Source organism: Catharus ustulatus, chromosome 3 (genome assembly GCF_009819885.2).
Source record: "Catharus ustulatus isolate bCatUst1 chromosome 3, bCatUst1.pri.v2, whole genome shotgun sequence".
NCBI classification, from domain to species: domain Eukaryota; kingdom Metazoa; phylum Chordata; class Aves; order Passeriformes; family Turdidae; genus Catharus; species Catharus ustulatus.
Window position 1 is genome coordinate 2,916,654 of NC_046223.1, and position 17,673 is coordinate 2,934,326.

General features: G+C 42.7%; 1 protein-coding gene across 4 annotated transcripts in view; it reads left to right on the forward strand.

The window, feature by feature from the left end:
* The first annotated feature begins 3,658 nt into the window (after window positions 1-3,658).
* Window positions 3,659-17,673, forward strand: part of REL (REL proto-oncogene, NF-kB subunit) — a 40,022-nt gene continuing 26,007 nt past the window's right edge. The window contains exons 1-3 of one of the 4 annotated variants that reach the window (XM_033055354.1): window positions 3,659-3,673; window positions 3,967-4,030; window positions 4,694-4,801. In XM_033055354.1, the coding sequence (XP_032911245.1) occupies window positions 4,783-4,801 (19 nt within the window). In that variant the 5' untranslated portion in view covers window positions 3,659-3,673; window positions 3,967-4,030; window positions 4,694-4,782. Of the gene's footprint in view, window positions 3,674-3,865; window positions 4,031-4,693; window positions 4,802-8,145; window positions 8,221-14,573; window positions 14,665-17,673 lie in introns of those variants that run through there. The other 3 variants (XM_033055353.1, XM_033055356.1, XM_033055355.1) reach the window with 3 other exon arrangements.

The following is a 17,673-nucleotide window of genomic DNA, read 5'->3' on the forward strand; positions in this document are numbered from 1 at the left end:
AAGACCAGCAAAAACTCCTGGCTGTATTTTTGCAGTTACCTCATCGCACTTCTTATAAAGAGTGTGATCCCGTGCATTATTCCTGTAAATGAAGAGCAAAAGAGAAATGGTTGGAGGGTGCAGGCGCAGTGCTCATACCCAGCCCAAGCTCTGTCCTAGAGGAAATCAAGGACTTCGCTCCTGTGCAAAAATCCTGTTTCCCTTGGAGCACGCAGCCGGCTGCTGCCTTCTCCCCGCCTCCACCTGCCTTGGGGCGGCTGTGGGGGCTGCGTGCCCTTTCCCCGGAGCTCGCAGGGGAGCTGTGGCCGTCCCACGCCCCGTCCCACGCCTGGGGTGGTTTCCTGTCCCCCCGGAGCCCGCGGTGGGGGCGGACGGGGTCCCAGGGCTGCGTGTGCTGTGACACTGCCCTGTGTGCTGTGACAGTGACACTGCCACGTGTGGCCACCTTGGGACGTCACTGCTGCCACCCACAGCCCCCGGCTGTGCCTTGCCCTGAGCCCTGCGGGAGTAAGCACAGTGCCAGGGGGTGTTGTCCAGCCTGGAGTGGTGGTGGGCACCATGGATATCACCATGGATAAAGGTTTCTTCAACCATCATCTACCCCAGCGTGCCCCAAGGGCTCAGGGCTCCAAGTTATTGGAGCTTGGGTGTTATTATGGGAGGATCTTGACAAAGCAGTAGCCTGGAGACTGATTCTTCTCTTACTCTGGAAAATACAGTCTGTTAAACTCTCACATGTCTGACCTTCAAGAAATTGGTATGGACTGCTCATCCTTGGGGTGTTCCTCTTTCCTGGGAAGGCTCTGAATCCTCGTGCTGTCTTCTCCCACTCTTGTTTCGTATTGAAACCTCATCTTTTTTTCATTTCTTCTGATCTCAGACTCTTGTCTGTTCTCTTTTCTCTCTGGTAATTTCTATTTCCCTCTTTCACCTGAGTCTCTCTTTCTGAGTTTGAACTGGGTAATACATTATTTGGGTGGCGATGTGTAAAACTCTCGTGAGTCCTGAAACCAGAGGAGAAAAACCCTACTGTTTCAGTTTCACCCTTTGGCAGCCTGGCAATCAGCTACCACTGTGGGCACCATCCAGCTCAACTGTGTGTGTGTGTGCAGTGAAGAGAAAGCTGCAAATTTTGGATATTAAAAGTAAGTCTGGCAAGCATGTGCAAGGTCAGTCTTTTCCAAGGAAGAGCAAAAAATCCCAGTAGTGACACCAGCGTGCCCTCCTTGCTAAATTTCAGGTCCCTGTTTCTGAAATGCAAAGAAATTTCCTAAAAGTTTAAGAATTCTTTGAATATAGTTAAAGCATACGTTCCCCATGGTCATTCGTAGGAAAATGACTGAGTCATATTTGTTCTGTTTTTCCTCAAAAATCATCTTGGGCAGTGTATGTGATCATGTGAAGAAAAGGTGTTGGCAGACTAGGAGTAACTCAAAATGTGGCCTTAAAATAGGAAGTGTTGACTAGCCATAACCAACAATGTGTTTTGATGATAATATGATAAAAATGAAGGCTGTAGCCAGTACGCACTAAAGTTAGAACACGCAAGAATTTCTTTTATCCCTGCAGTTTTAATTCTGCTCTGTTTTTCCAGTGTGGTCACTTGGCCAGAACAGAAAGTTATCCCACCTACTCTGACTGCATGCAAACAAGGAAGAAAAGCTGAGGTTTTGTGAATCACTTGATGTGTAATTCTAGGCTAAAGGCCTTCAGCACTGCTTTGAAATGATGTTTGTTGTGATTTTTTTTTAAGATTGTTTTCCTCTTTTTTGATTTATTTGATACTGCATTTTCACTTTACTATGTACAGCCTTAAGCAGAAAGGCATAAACCTGTCATAATGAGCAATGCAACAGATTTCTAATAACGAAGCTAAAGAAGTACCAGCTATTTTACATTTTTGCATTTTCTGCTCTCTCAAATGAAACAAGCATTAGACTGTCAGGAAACTGAAAGCTGTGCTGGCTTTGAATTGTTTCTGAAACTGAAGTGTCTCTTGCAAGGCTTGTAACTGGTCATTACATTCACTTTTGTTTTTGTCTAGATGGTATAGCATACATTAGTTTTTTCCACTCATTTTGAATGTTTTTACAGGTCTTTGATTAATACTGTATGTTATTTGCTATGTAGGATAACATGTTGGGAGTGTTTGTAAAGAAAACCAGTATAGCTCTTGTTCAAAGCATTTACCAAATTTGCCAGATCATGAACAACTGGAAAATCACAGAAACAGTATTTTCTGTGGGGAGATTGTTTGCAGTAATTTAATTAAAACAAAATGAGATAAAAATACACCCCTGGGAATTGTATTTTGAGGAAAATGACAGTGTTGCAAGCAGTGAAGTACTAGCAATGAGAAGGCCAGGGAATCCCCTGTTTCTGTTCCTCTGTTCACCCACTAAATAAATCCTGCCTTGCACCAAATGGTAAATTGTGCAAATACAGAGATGTTCACTTTGCTGTAATTCTGGGTAAATGTTTGGTACGTGCCTGTAAAATTATCAATCAGTTTACTAAATACTGTTCCTCTTACAGAAATGAGTAATCAGCAGCATGTCAACTTTCTCTCCCATTCATACATGTTCTGACTTCAAATACCTCAATTTCCTCTACACTCTGGTAATTTAAAGTTGGTTTGAGTTCACCTTTCAGTAACAAGTTAGCTGAGATGGATTGTCCAGCAGCCCAGCTTTGGAGCTCAAGCAGAGGTTTGTATGCTCAAACTCAAATCTTGGGTTCAATCTTAAAGGTCACTCCTGGCTGTGATGTCAGTGGGGAAACCCTGCTGCACTTCTGTCTGTCCTCCTGCAAAGGTCTAAAAACGTCAAACAAAAAGCAAAGCCATTACTTAGAAAAGTTTAAGGCTACAGAAACCTTAGAATAGAAGCTAACCACAGGTTCTCTCTCTAACACCACATTATTTCATCAGCTCTGGCTTGTATGAGAATTTCAGTCTTTTTGTTCTCAGTCACTGTTTCTCTAGCTTAGATTGTTTTGGTTTTCAGCTACTTCTTAAGAAGATGTTTTGTTGACAAACATGGGATGATCTATTTGTTAAGTAATGTATCCCACTAGCACCAATGTTTCAAATGTCTTCTTATCCAAAATAATTGGACAGAGTACCCACCAAAAGTTCCATATTTGTATTAAGTTTTGGAATTAAGTATTGTGCATTTTATTCCAAGGCTTTCCTTCTGTTTTAACAAATGGACCTATGATGTAAAGATTAACCATTTATGAAGGGCCAGACAGAAATTTTGTGGCTAGGACCAGAAACTGAAGCCAAGTTCCCTGAATGTGAGACCCTTTTTCTTTAGAGTGATGTTGTCTATGCCCACAGTGGGGATTCCCAGTGCACATGTTATTGTATCTGGCTAAGGGCTGTTTTAAGGGTTCTGTGTTTCTAGAGATTACTGACATCAGGTGTTGATTGTTTTAACCACTGTTTACATGATAGCCCACTATTCTTTCTTGTTTCTTTTTTATAAGTTTGCAAATTAAACAACTTTAACTTTCAGACTATCTTCCTAACAACAGCAACAATAAAAAATGACAAATTTGTTTCCTGCTTATTTTCATTTCTCTGTAAAAAAGTCTCACTAAGAATTTTAGCACAACCCACAGTGCCACAGGACTGCCAGATGCAAGTTTACACCTTATTAAGTGCTCATAGGTAAGTTCTTACACCCTAATATTTTGGGGGATGAGTGGGAGTGGTAAGGAGGAATCCAAATATTTGTTCATAATAAAAGTGTAGAAAAAATAGGGTGTTTTATTTTCTAAGGAGCATCTCCAGAAAAGGAATGGATGCTAAGTGTACATATTTATTTTAAAACATTATTTATGTTACATGTGTGAACTGATATATTGCTACATGTTCTGAAAGAATGGCAGAGTTTACAGCAAGTTTCTGGAATCCATCTCCCTTAAATTACTTCAATACTTACATGAATGTTCTGTTTGCAGGGCCATGGACTTTGATCACTCAAAATTCCAGTCTACTCAAGTGGAAGCATTGTCTGAAAGTGAGGTGTGTGATTGGGTTCTTGTCTCATAATTGTTCTGTATTACTGTGAATGTGTTATTGCCTGACCCCAAATTTAATAAACTTATTCCTGGAATCAACCTTGTCCAGTGCAGTGAACTGCACAATGGGCATGTCTCCAGCACCAAGAATGAGCTTCATGACTTTATTAAAGCCCCTCAAACCTGGAAAAACACTCAATTGAGAGAAGTTGACATACCCCTTCCCTCTTCTAGCTTTAGGGGTGTCAACTTGCTGGAATTCCCAAATATTGCCGTTGAGCAGTCTGCTTGAGCATGTTATGAACCAAGATGGAGCTTCTCCTGTAAAGGGAACCACAGAGAATTGTGGCTCCCCTCAATCTTGCTGAGCCCAGGCCAGGAGTTTATGAAGATACCAAACATCTGTTCATGGATGCTGTGCATATGGCATTGGGAAGCTCTGGGTTGGAAGACAGCCAGTAACTTCTGCAAAAGTTGAAAGAATGGTGGGTTAGAGGCTTGTGGAGGGGAGGATATTGCAAAAGAGAAGTGGACAGAGTTGCTAGAGCATAGAATGGCTGTTAAGGAGAGGAAAATAAAACCCTTCAGTAACATGTAATTAAGCAGTAGCTACTTTGGTATGTATTGTTTTTATAAACCACAGTCAATTGGACTTTTACCATTTTAGGAGGTTCTTGCTGCCACCTTCATCCCCAGCACACTTGAGTCCTTCTCTTCTTTCCTGGCTGGAGAGTTCTGCTTCATCAGCTGCAGTGAATGGACTGCCTGTATATAGGTAAGGAACCAAACATTGTAAAGGGAGCAAAAAGAGCACCATGTTTATTTATCCCTGGTTTTTGTTATTTCAAATTAATTACAGGGGTGTTTATGAGGCAGGGTTGTTGACCACACAAATATAAGCTGTTCATAATGCTTACAGTCTGGGAGAAACTGTAATTGCTACGCTAAATGTAATTTATTCTGTGGTTCCATTCAGCTATATATTTTATTTTTCCATTCTTCTTCTAGGGGCACTTGTAAACATTCTTCTAAGCAGGGATGGTAATGATGAGACAGTAATTGTCTGAGTAAATTATCCAAGTGGCCACCTTTCTTTTTTTTTCACTTCCTATATTTCTGGTGTCCTCTGGCATCAGAACAGAAGTATATGCTAGTCCTAGGCTATGTAAATTAAAAGTTCTGTCGGCATTGCAATTAAAAACATGTCAGGTCACATGGTTTCCACTTGACCAGTTACAGCAGTGCTGTTTTGCAAATAAGGTTTTAACCGTGTTGCAAGTGTGAAGTCCTGAACTGACCAAGTCTGTAGTAACTGGGTCACCTGCCAGAGTTTTTTGTGATGTAGGTCATGGGAATATTTGCAGACACAAAAGTGCTGTAATTGCATAGCTGTACCAGTATTTATGTTGACATTGAAACTTAAAGATGCATATTCAGGAGGCAGAATAAACACCATGTGTAATTAAGATATGTAAAAGGAATATAAATTCTAGTTTTAAAAACATCCAGCAGCTAAACAATGTGGATTTTTAAATGAATGTCATTATTTCAGATCTGTTTCCTAATGGGGTTTTTGCACCACTAGAGCACAGACACAGCCAATTCCAAGAGAATTAGGAGCAGTAGCTTGAGAGAGCTCAGGAACCCCAAAAAGAAATCAGTGCATCACATGTAAGGGTTGGGTTGTTGTGCAGCTGAGGGCTGCTGCGCTGTAGAAGCAGGATGAAAAATCCCCCCAAATTGTCCCAAAGCCCTGGTAGTTTCAAAATAAACAGATGAAAATGGTGAAAAAGGGTGGCACCAGCAATTTCCAAGACAGCATCTGCCACAGAATGGAATACTATCTTGGAAAAGAATCTCAAGATCATCTGCTTCAACCTTTCTTGGCAAAAGCACAATCTAGGCAAGATGTCCCAGTGCCATTTCCAGCAGAATCTCAGAAGTGTCTGACACTGGGGAAAAGAAAGCTGGAATTAAAGGAGTTAAGGAAAGGTGGAATTAAAGCTTTCCTTGCAGCAGCAGCTTTCTCCTGGGAGCCATAGTCTCACTTGGTGTGTCAGGCAAGTTTGAAAGACTTGGGGCAGTAAAAGTATCTGGATGTGAATCAGGTCTCACTACCAATCTCACAACTGAAGCAGTCTCTCTGCAGCCTGTTTTTAGGGGGTGTGGAGCATAATGAGTATTAATCAAGTGTGGTAGCCAATTTTTCTTTAGGCAACTGTCTCTGCTATTACCATGTCTGAATCTCCTGGAATCAACCAGCTACAGAATTCACTTCTCTACATCATCCATGCCTTTGGGAACAGATTTGGTTTCTCTCTTACTGAACTATGAGTCTAGTATCTGTAAAACTTTGAAGTGGTATTAAATCTGGATTAGTTAACTCTCAGAATTTTGCTTTTACAAGGTAAGATAATGTGGTAAGAGAAACTGAAATATCTGTATTACTTTTTTAAAGTTACTTTTAAAAAATATCTTCTTTAAAAGTAAAACTTCTTTGGATCTATAGATTTGGCTTTTTATCTGTTTTTTTAAGCAAATGATTATATATATATGGACAGAAATGCTTTTCAAATTCAGTGGGAACATTGGTCTCAGTTTAATTTCGGTTACGCAGATGTTATTTATGCAGATTTCCTTTCAATGGGAACTCAGGAAAAGGCACGGTCACACTCTTTGGCTACTTTACTTGGATATGAGATCTGAAGATAGTACACAGAGACTAAAGCTCTCATCTTTGCACATGTAAATCTTGACCCTCTTGTTCTGGGAGAAGAAGTAAACCTCAGGGAAAAAAGTACAGGAGCAGTGGGGGAAGCAGGATGTGTGCCCAGTGAGGAAATCGTGGTGGTCACCATGAGGGGACATTTTATTGAGACACCACAAAGCCAAGGGTGTTATTCACCATCAGTGAGGCTGTTTGTCCTGGTTTAGGGAGCAGTGGTATCAAGCTGCTGTGACAACCAGCAGTAAAGTCAGTGGGACTGTAATCAGAGATTTTATTCCAAATGCCTTCCATTCCTTACTTTCTACTCTTTTGATGCTGGAGCCTGTAATGCTTGTTTTAGCATCCATGGGGCTGGTGCAGTGGAATGGTTCAGGTAGCAGGTACCTGTCTCAGCCTTTCAGGAACAGAGAAATGAGCAGATTGACTTAGAGCACTGCTGACTTGACTTGCACCCAAGGGTCTTGTTGGAGACCAATCACAAGCGGAGCTGGGACATAAGTGGCTTTAATAATTCGTGATTTTTATATCTGTGTGTTAAGAAACCTTTCCATAAACCAGTTGCCTTTTCTTTATATTCAGCTTTATGTATGACATTAACCTTCAGCCAACTCTAGCCCTTGTCCTAATTAATCCTTTTGGCCACTGGCTGCTCTCTGCCAGCTCTTTCTTGGTTTAGGCCTTCTCCTTCCTCTGGTTCCTGCACGTACTTGCCAGAAGCAGATTGTGGTGTCTGTTGTGTTTCCATTCAACAGGCTGTGTCTAGAGCTGTTATTTCCACTGGACAGAGCAAAAAAAAAATCAGTTCAGTTCCTTTTTTTTGGATTTGTATTGCACAAGAGATGTCTTGAAAAAGTAGTCTTCTTCTTGGCTTACTGTTCTTTTTAATTAAAAAGAATTCAGATTGATATGTGTATTCTTTACTTGCATACAACATGGAGTATTTTTTTCAGGCATCTGAAAATGTTCTCAGTCTCATGTTGCCTGACACATTTATTATACCTAAGGCTCAGTATTTCACATAAAAAACCCAGAGATTGTTGTTTGGATTTGATTTTTTTTCAACAATGTTAAGGCTTACAAGTGGAAATCCTGTGCAGGTGAATGAGTATTTATCAAACTCATTGTTTGATAAATATGAGAGGTTAACTACAACATTGATTACAAAAATGATGTCAAACTTTCCCCAAATGTCCTAAAAGCAAAATTGACAAGTCATGTAGCCAAATGAACAAGATAATGAAATAGCAAAACTCATCACTGTTCTGGGTGAGAAATCAAGGGCTTTCAACCCTGTCATTCAGAAAGCTCAGACTAATAATGGTAACCCTACTAAGATACAGGCCTCACTAATAAAACTAAATTATTTTACTGCAGCATGGGAGTAAGCTGGATGCAGAGGCACAAAGTGCAGGGGTGAGCAGCCTGGTTGTGGATTCCTTCGAGTCGATTGTGGCTAGCTGCTGCCGGTAAGGCTTTGCATGGTGGGGTGGCACCTGTGACACACAGCCCCGGGCAATCTGTCAGAAAGGGCTAATGCAGGGCCAGATAAGATGTGTAGTGGCCAATTTACAAACTGCGGCTTTGCTTTGCCTGTGTAGGAGGACTCGAGGTGTAAACTTGTCCCAGAAGGTGTTACGTGTTTACCTTTAGCCTGAAGAGGGGTGTCACTTTCTGTCGTTCCTGGGTGTAATCTGTAACTGTACAGATCAGAACTGCAGGAGTCATTGGGCCAGAGGTTGAAAATTAAGGTGTGAAACTTCAAATCAAGAGGAGATAGATCTGGTTCGGCTGTGCAGAAACAAGGTGACTTTTTCACCTCTTTAAGGCAAGGCAAGCAGTGATAGGACAGGAGGACACAGCCTAAGCAGCACCAGGACATTCGTGAAGAATTTCTTCAGAGAAAGGGTTATTAGATGTTGAATTTGGCTACCCGGGGAGGTGGTGGATTCACCAACCCTGGAGGTGTTCAAGGAAAGAGTGGATGGTGTACTCACTGCTGTGTTTGCTTGACAACATAAAGGTCAGTCAGAGATTGGATTCTCATCTTAAAGGTCTTTTCCAACCCAATTGATTCTGATCATTGGCTGTAGGTACAGTCTTCTGAGATTCTTGAAGCTCAAGGTGATGTTAAGTAGCTTAAACTCCTTGTGAGCCCTGAGGAAAAAGGAAAGTCCTGTAATAAAAACCTGGATGAATTATTGTTATCCTCTGTAAGGGACCCAGTGCATGATGGTGTATGCTGGATTTTCGGGGAGCAGCAGAATTACTTTAGGCATGCATTGCACGTATATTTTTATGTAGTTTTCATTGCTGTTGCCAAAGGGACAATTCCTATCCTTCTCCCTTTTGTTTTGTGGCTTCCCTTTGAAAGCAGCCACAGTGATCTGGCTTATAGAGGTAATCTATTTTGAAAAAGAATTATTCTGGGCAGAAAAAGGTTGTTTTCTGGCTGACTAAGCTCCTTCTGCCCATCTTGAGCTCATCTCTTGCCCAAGTCCTCTACTGCATCAGATGAATCCTGACTGTGGCATAAGGAAGGAGTTTGCAGTTTTAGTGCCCACTTCAGAGGTCACTAATCAGCTTCACTGTAATGAGAGGCTTCTATGGAGCACAGCAAAAAATGAAAACACTACTCCATCTCTTCCTTTGCCTGCCAACAAACATTTAAAGTTTTTCTCTGTTAAATAACTCAACTTCCAAACTGTGGTATGTATTTATAGTACTGGGATGAGTAGAAGGGAGTAGGAAACACTTGAGAGGGCTGGGGGAGAAAGTGCCTGGGAAGTTCTGCTCTGAATACTAACTCTGGAAAGGAAGGAGTGTGAATTAAAAAATTTCAGGGGTTTATCAATTTCTCGGGCTAAAGACACAGTGTTATGCTACAGTTCTATGGCGTTAGTGCTCTGTCAGGAAGCAGGCACCTCTGCCCAAATTTGTCTTCAAGAAACTTGTTCTGGCCTTGGTACCACCACATTCCTTCCTGCTGGCAGAGTCATTTCTGTGATTGTACATGGAACTGGCTCCAGCAAAAAAACTGAGCCAGCAGAAAAAAACAGTCTTGTTTCCTCCAGGTTACTTTTAAGCATGTTCCTGTGTCTCCAAAGGAGCTTGGAACACTGTAGGAATGCACAGGAGTGAGTTACCTGAATGGATGGAGACAGAGAGGGGACATTGTCTTTTTCTGGCACTACCCCAATGTTCATTTAACTATCATTATTTTGTGCTTGGCACTTTCGTGTAACAAGCGGTTCATCCCCTGAAGAGTTGCATCATGCATGAGTGAATAAGGCAGAAGTGTGGGAGCAAGGAAGTATCTTCTCTGATTTTTATTGGGGAAATTGAGGCTTAGAGAATTAAACAACTTGCCTAAGAGTAGAAAGGCTGACTTTGCCAAGAGGCAAATTCCAGTCTCCTGAATCACAGCCTTGTGCCTTATCCACAAGACCAACCTTTCTCTATTAGCATTTCCTTTCTCTCCACCCTGTTTTGAGGGAGGCCAGTAGCATTGTTCTATGTCAAACAAACTCAAAGTGTGCTACAGGAACTGCTTCCAACAGAATGATTTGAACAACCTTTGGGTTTATCATTAATCTGAAAGCCATGAGTGTTTTGAGAATGGCTTCTGCATTGGAACCTTCCTCAGGATCAACAGCCACAAAAGCTTTAACCACCAAAAGGTCTGACAGTGTTTAAGTAAGATGCCTTTGAGATTAAAAAACATACTTCAAACAGCAAAAGGTTTCTTCAGGCATAGAGGATTGGAAATTTCTAATCTGGCAGTAGGTGAGGCTTGAGATAGAGTGGACAAGAAAACAGGACTTAACTTTATACCTTAAGGAGAGAAGGGAATGATTTCATTAATGCTATTCTTGCTCCTGTATGATGCACCTCATTAGGAGAGCCATATGCTGAAAGTACCTTAATGCCTGCTTAACCAGGCCAGTGACAAGGCCTTATCTTTGATCAAAGTCAGATAGCTGGGAACAGGAAACAAAGACTTAACAGTTTGCCTGGCTACTCTCCTGTCACAGCCTGCTTCATTGGGCAATACCTGTGCTAAGCACCACTAGAGAGCCATCGTCCTAGGCTAGACAAATACCATGGCAAACATTCAATCCTTTGCTGTAGGAGATTTTAGTGCTGGCTTGTTATCCCTCCACTCTAGCCTTGCTTGCCCCATGACATTCCCTGCCAGAACAGGGAGCTTTATTCCTTATAGCAGTGTAGGTGTTAACTGTGCCAGCACAGCAGCCAGTGAAAAGCAGGAGGGTCAGACTTGTCTTTGGACTTGGTAAGTGGAGAGAAAGTTTAGCTGGAAGACAGGAAGTGAAGCACTGGATCAGACTGGCCTAAGAATTCTGGTATCTCACCTCTGGCTATAGCCAAAGTCAGCTGACAAAAATAATAGTGAAGCACCTGGCTTTTGTTATGCAATGCTGCAGGAGGGGAATTCCGTCCTGCTTTTTGCAGAGATCTGCATATACCCGAAGCTATGACATGTTCCTACGCTTCGTGGCAGCTGCTGACGAGGTTTCTGTGATTGCCAAAGCTATACTGCAATCCTCTAGTTCACCTCAGTCTCCTGGGATAATCCCTGTGCCAGGGATTCCGATCGCAGCAGAGCAGAATTGCATACAGGGTAGTCAGGAATAGAGGAATATCCTTGTGCTTGCATTTTGAGTAAGGCCTCTTTCATTTGCTTAGGTTTTTGCCTTTTTCTTGGGAAGGCTTCTTGGTTTCCATAGAGTTTAGGAGCATGAATGTTTTGTAAAACAGCTATGCTGGTCTTAGACTAAAAGCTCCTTTTGTCCCACTGTTGTGCTTTTCCCTGGCCATCAGCTTATGGCTACTGCTAGAGAAAAACCATCAAGAAAACATCTTTTCGTGCTGTCCTTCTTCCAGTTATTTGGTCCAGAATCTTCCTGGGCCAGATCTAGTCTGTGTATTCTGATGATGGGAGCTCACAGATTTTAGATATTGAAACTCTTCACATGGTTGTTTGTCCCCTTATTGCAAGTTGTTATGATTTGAAGAAAGAGATAAAGTTTTTGAGATGCTGTAAGTGTAATCCATTCATATTTTTTCTTATAAATAATATGAAGGAGCAGTTTGTACTGAAGACACTGCTGTGGATGTGAGATACCACTTCAGTTTGGAACGTGCAATTTTAAGGGTTATCTTTGAGTAGCCTGTTCCTGCAAGTCCTAAGAGTTAGAGTTCAAAAGAGCCGGGGAAAAGTGGGGAATGTTTATTATGTTTTAGTCATAACACGGTATTTGTATTGCCTGGAATACTGCCCTTAATTTCACATTGGTTTAGATTGTGTACCCTGCAATAACACTTTGCTTCTGAAGAAATCAGTGAGTACTTCTGCTTTGAGCCACAGTCTCCCTGGTCTGTGTTTACTCTGTAGTATTGTGGGCTGGAGAAATACGGGGGAACCAGGGATATAAACTGTATTTAAGGAAGCAACTACGTTAATTCTTTCTGAGATGTCACAGTTTTTACTATCAGATTTGGAAAACCAGCCTGAAGATAAGTAAGGGAAAGTATTTAGTCACTTCATACATCTGTATTCACGACTTGCCTGACGTCCAAACTCAAAGGTCACATCTACAGCTTCAGCTATCCAACAGGACTTGCATCCCTTTCCTTTTAAAAATCCTGTCCAGGTCACTCCTGTGATCTGCAGGGATGCCCTCAAATTGAGAGCATTTCTGTGGCTGTTCAGCCCTGTGAATAAAGGTTTGTACAAAATTTGCCCCACCAATTAAAAAACTAAAATATCTTCTAATATGAGATGTTGACAAGCTGATTGTTTGGATGGGACCCTTAGAGACATTTCAGTCATGCAGTTTTCCTGTTTGCTGCCTTTGTTGTAGAGCAGGACAATTTTAGTTGTCTTTGTCAGTTCATGTTTTGGGGTCATGTATGCTTGTGTAGGTGAAGTCCAGGTTTGATTTAAAATACTAGACCCACTTGCCTGCTTTATTGTACATTGTCAATCATAGGGAATCCAAGAAATCCCTGAAGACATAAAAGTCTAGTCTGAATTTCATATACTTTTAGGGCACTGCTGGTTTATATCTTCTGCGTTGTTTTGGCTTTTTTGTGGGAAAGAAAATAAGAAATTACGTTCTTCTGGCAAGAAACTAACCCACAGCCATAGAATTATTTTATTATAGCATCTGAATAATGTAGTTTTTCTTTTCTTTAATCATCTAAGGGTAATGTCACAGACATTTTGGTTATCCTGTGTTCTCCCTAGGATTCTTCTACTCCAATTTCAGTTATAAGTTTGTCAGGGGTGCAACAATCCTACCATGTGACAAACCATGAGACGTTAATAAGAAAAGTTTTGCTTGTGGGGTGGAGAAAGATAATTTTTTTTCCCAAGGATAGTTGAGCAAAACTAAGGTTATAAAGAAAAGTCCTGTTGAGATGGACTACAGAGCAGGAAGAATAATAAGCATTTGTCAGCCTCTTCTGCTTAGTTACATGGCTTGGTGTATGAATTTGCAGATTATAGGACAGCATTTTTAGCTGTGCTTCCCAATAACCTTAGCTTTAGAAATAGGATAGTAGGAAAAAAAGCAAAAACCTATCGATTTTGTACCTTACTTGAGTGTTCTTTCAGGCTTTTCTTGTTACTTTATTACTGTTTCTTTTTCAGGGATACTAATTGATTTAACTGCATTTTCACTTGGGACAGTTCATTCCACTCCCAGAGCAAGGATTTAAGAAAAAAAGATAAATTTTGTTGTTAACTAAGCAGTCTTACACCACAGCTAGGTGTGGCCTTCCTGTTCCTTTGTGTTCCTCTTTTTTCAGGTGTTTTTTAATTTCCCCCCAGATTTGTTTGTTTGGTATTCTCCACCTGATCCAAACATGGGGCTGTGGGGTTGTTCCCAGGGTCCAGCTCCTTCGCTTCATCTCACTCTTTCGGGGCCAAGCTGTGAAATTTAGGATCTGGGATGCTCCAGAGTTTTGGTCGATTTAGAGTTGATTATTGTGTCTGAATCAGCTTGTTGGTGATTAGTTCTTACCTTAGCTGCAATGTTGGTCTATCCCTACTATGTACGGCTTAGTTATGGAAGCACAGAAAGGGCTGGAAGGGGCATTCAAAGCCCACCTTGTTCCAGCCCCTGCTTTGGGCAGGAACACTTTCCACTAGACCAGGCTGCTCCAAGGTCTATGCTGCCTGGCCCAGACCACTTGCAAGGATGGGGCATCCCTGGCTTCTCTGGGTAGGCTTGTTCCACTGCCTCACCACCCTCACAGTAAAGAATTCCTTATCAGTATCCAATGTAACCCTGCCCTCTGTCAGCTTAAAGCCATTCCTCCTTGTCCTACGGACCTTGGTAAAAGGCTATCCTTGTCCGTCTTGTAAACCCCATCAGGGGCTTAGTTTAGGCTGTTGCACAGTCTTCCCGGGCTGACCAGCAGGTTCCATGCAACCCAGAAAAAAGATGGATGAGGAGGGCGCTTGGTCTCTGGATGCTGTCAGAGCGGGGGTGCGGAGCGATGCTCTGCAAGGGTGAGGGTGTGGAAGGACACGGGCTCTCGGTGTATCCCTGAAATTAGAGCATATGAACTTTTTCCTTTGTGCTTTCGGCTACCGGAGGACAGACCAACTTGCCGGGCAGCCGCAGCCCCGGAGCGGGGTCCCGCAGCCCCCGGGGGATGCGATGCCTGTGCCGGGCGGGGCGCGGCGGGGGCGGGCGGGGGGCGGCTCCGGCACCGCCCCGCAGCGCAGCGCGCACGTCCGCCCGCCCGCCCCACGGGAAATTCCCCCTGAAAAGGGCGGCGGAGCCCGGCAGCCGCGGCCGTCCCTGAGTCCCTGCGAGGTGTGCGGGCCCGGGCCGGAGCCCCGCGGCGCAGAGGCCGGAGCGGAGCTGTCAGCATGGCCGGTGAGCGGCGGGGCTGGGCGGGGGGCGCGGGCGGCGGCCCCGGGGCGCTCCGAGCGCTGCCCGCCCTCCCTCGCCGGTGCGTTCGCACCGCGACGGGGCTGCTCGCATGAGCTCTTAGCGAGGCTGTGCCCTTCCTAATGGATCTCTCGGAGTTGTGGGGTGGAAGCGTTCAGGCGCTGAACACACGCGGGGATCTCGTGTCTGGGCTGGAGACAAGCTGAAGGTTGGGAGATGTTCACCAGGATCCCGTTCACATCGGAACTCGGCTGTGGGAATGCAAATGAATGAGAAATAGCGATGGCACAAATGCAAAGTAATGCAGATAAGGGATCGTGCTTTGAGTAATTACGACAAAAAGCACAATTAAGTTTCTAGAGGCTAATTTAAACCGCGTTTGTCATCCTTTCGGGAGGCGTCTCTCTGGTATCTTTCTTGCAGTTAAAAAAACACTCCCTAAATTTAAAACTTGGCTATACTAATTAGAATAATATTTCTAAGCAAAGCTGCTTTTCATAACCTGAGTGTGTGTGTGTGTGTTCCCACTTAGCAAGGTATGGACTTTCATTCCTGATAAATAGATAGGTGTGCTAAGTGTCAGCACGGAGAGAAAACAGCTGGGCTCGTGCTTTGAGTGTTATGATGTATTTAAAGTGGCAACAATGAAGCAGGAGAGAACAACTTCGGGTTTTTTTGTTCTTCGTGTCTTTATGTGTTTTCAGTGTAATTAAGAACCAGATAAGGAATTTTTTCAGCGGGGGAAGTTTATAACTTCCTGGTACTAGCTAGCTTTTGTCGGTTGTGTTGGGTTTTTTTTTTTTTTTCTTTTAGTTGCCGTTTTGTAATGTAACACGATAGTAAAGAGGAAGTTCATGAGCGTTCTTTGGTCTCTGTTAGAATTTGTGCGGTTCATGGAGCCCTAGGTAGAGTACTGCTTTTTCAAATCAAATCGTGGTATGTTTCCATTCGCTTTTGCTTAAACCAGGGTGTGCCCTAACAAAGCTTTCACCATCCTCCCTCTTTGCCTGAGGTGCTGCAGAAGGTTACGAGTGGATAAGATTCTTGCTTTTTAGAAATTACAGGCTCAGGGCCACCAGGGATTTGTTCAGAGCAGTGACATCAGAGTTAAAGGACCACGCTTCTCCCATCTGTGTCACACTGCAGTCTCCTCGTCCCAGAGAGTTTCGGCCGATAGTTTCACATCTTCCTTCCACAAAAACGTACAGCTGCTCTGTTTTCACATGCAGATGTTGATGGGTAGTCTGCTCACCGGGCACTCCTGGCCTTGCAAGAAAATGGCAAATTGGGCAGTTCCTCCAGAGCGTGCTTGCTTGGAGCGAAGGAATGAGACAGAACCCTTGGGTTGTCACTTTGCTCAGTGGCAGCATGTCACACTTCCTCCCTCATGGCACAGGCTTTAAACTTTAAACCATCTTATTTCTTGTCATTGAGAGGTCTGATGGAAGCCTGTTCTGAGTTTTAGGGATTGTCCTTTTGTTCCTCTTAGTATTGCTCAAAATGTGACAATAAAACACCCTTCAGTTCTTGAATGAGCATAACTGGCTGAACTCTGAGCTGTCACTACTTCCACCTCTTTTCCTTGCTGAACTCTTGGAGCTGTCATTGCTTTTACTTCTTTTCCTTGTATACATAATTGGGACACTTGATCTCCTATATTCTCTTTAAAATTATTCAGTGTTGTGCTCAGGGCAGGAGAGGGGAAAAACAATTCAATAACAAAAAAAATGACAGATTATAATGTATAACAAATGTTTCTATTGCTAGCATGTGTATGGGCAATTAGAATTAATTACAAAGACAAATTAAACTCTTAAGAATTTAGATGAAGATTTTTTTTCCTTCCATTTCAAATGCTTTATGGACTAGTTGTTGTGGGTAAGCAGGTAATAAATAGGAGTAGCATTTTGTGCAGTGTGCATTTCTCTTCCAGAATTAGCGAGAGTTTGGGTTTTGACGTATCTGACATTTGTTTGACAAGCAAAGTGAGACCTGAGGAGGACAGGTCTGTAGTGACTGGGAGCTAACAGACCTCTGTGTGTGTGTTAGAGGAGATTGTGAAATGGTTAAGCTGTGCTACTTCACAAGCACAGTGCTGATTTACAGAACTAGGGAACCCTGGACACTTGGCTGCAGAGTGCTGGTAATACCTCTCATTCACACAAACACTTCTGTGTGTTTCCTCTCCACACAAAACTTGGTGACACTGGTAATCACAGCAGAGATGATAACGTGATTCTTGAATAGAGAGAGAGGCAGCCAAGACAAAATGAAGCTTAATGTTTAATCTTTGGAGGCTGCCGCGTCACTGAGCTTTACTTTCCCACAAACACACCTGCTGCTCAGCGGTGGGTTTACCTTCAATGACATTTGTTTCAACCACAGCCCTGTAAAAATCACTGAGCCCAGAGCTTTAACACAGAGGGCTCTTGAGAGGTGAGAAAATAGCCCTCTCAAGCGAATATTAATAGAATGTGAAGGGAAATTGTTAAAGCAGCAAGAGTTGAAGTGCACAAAATGTTTGCTCTCTTGTAGTTTTGAGCTGGCTAGTTTTGACAAATACATAATGTCTGTGGGTGTCCTGCATGTCTGGTTAGCAACTATGTAAGCATGAGAATCTCCCTGTAAGAAGATTAGTAGGCACTTTGCTGTAATGCTGTCATTTTAACTTGTAAAGCAGATTTTTAATTTAGTATGTGGATACGTGTCTGTATTTGTGCTGATCAATGCAACAGCATAAATAAATTGAAATGTGAGAGTTAAAATAGCCATACACAGATGTGTGAGCATGGTTTTGTGAGAAGCTCAGACTTCTGCTCTCTCTGAAACCAGCTTTACGTCATTTCTAGGCTTTTTTTATTATCAATACCTGCCTTCCCCTTTCCTTTTTCTGGACTTGCTTGTTTTCCAGAAAGAGAAAAAATGCAAAGCTCATCTAAAGGAGAGTTAAGTGAAGAGCTGGGAAGTATCTAGAAAAGGAACTATCCTTCTGAG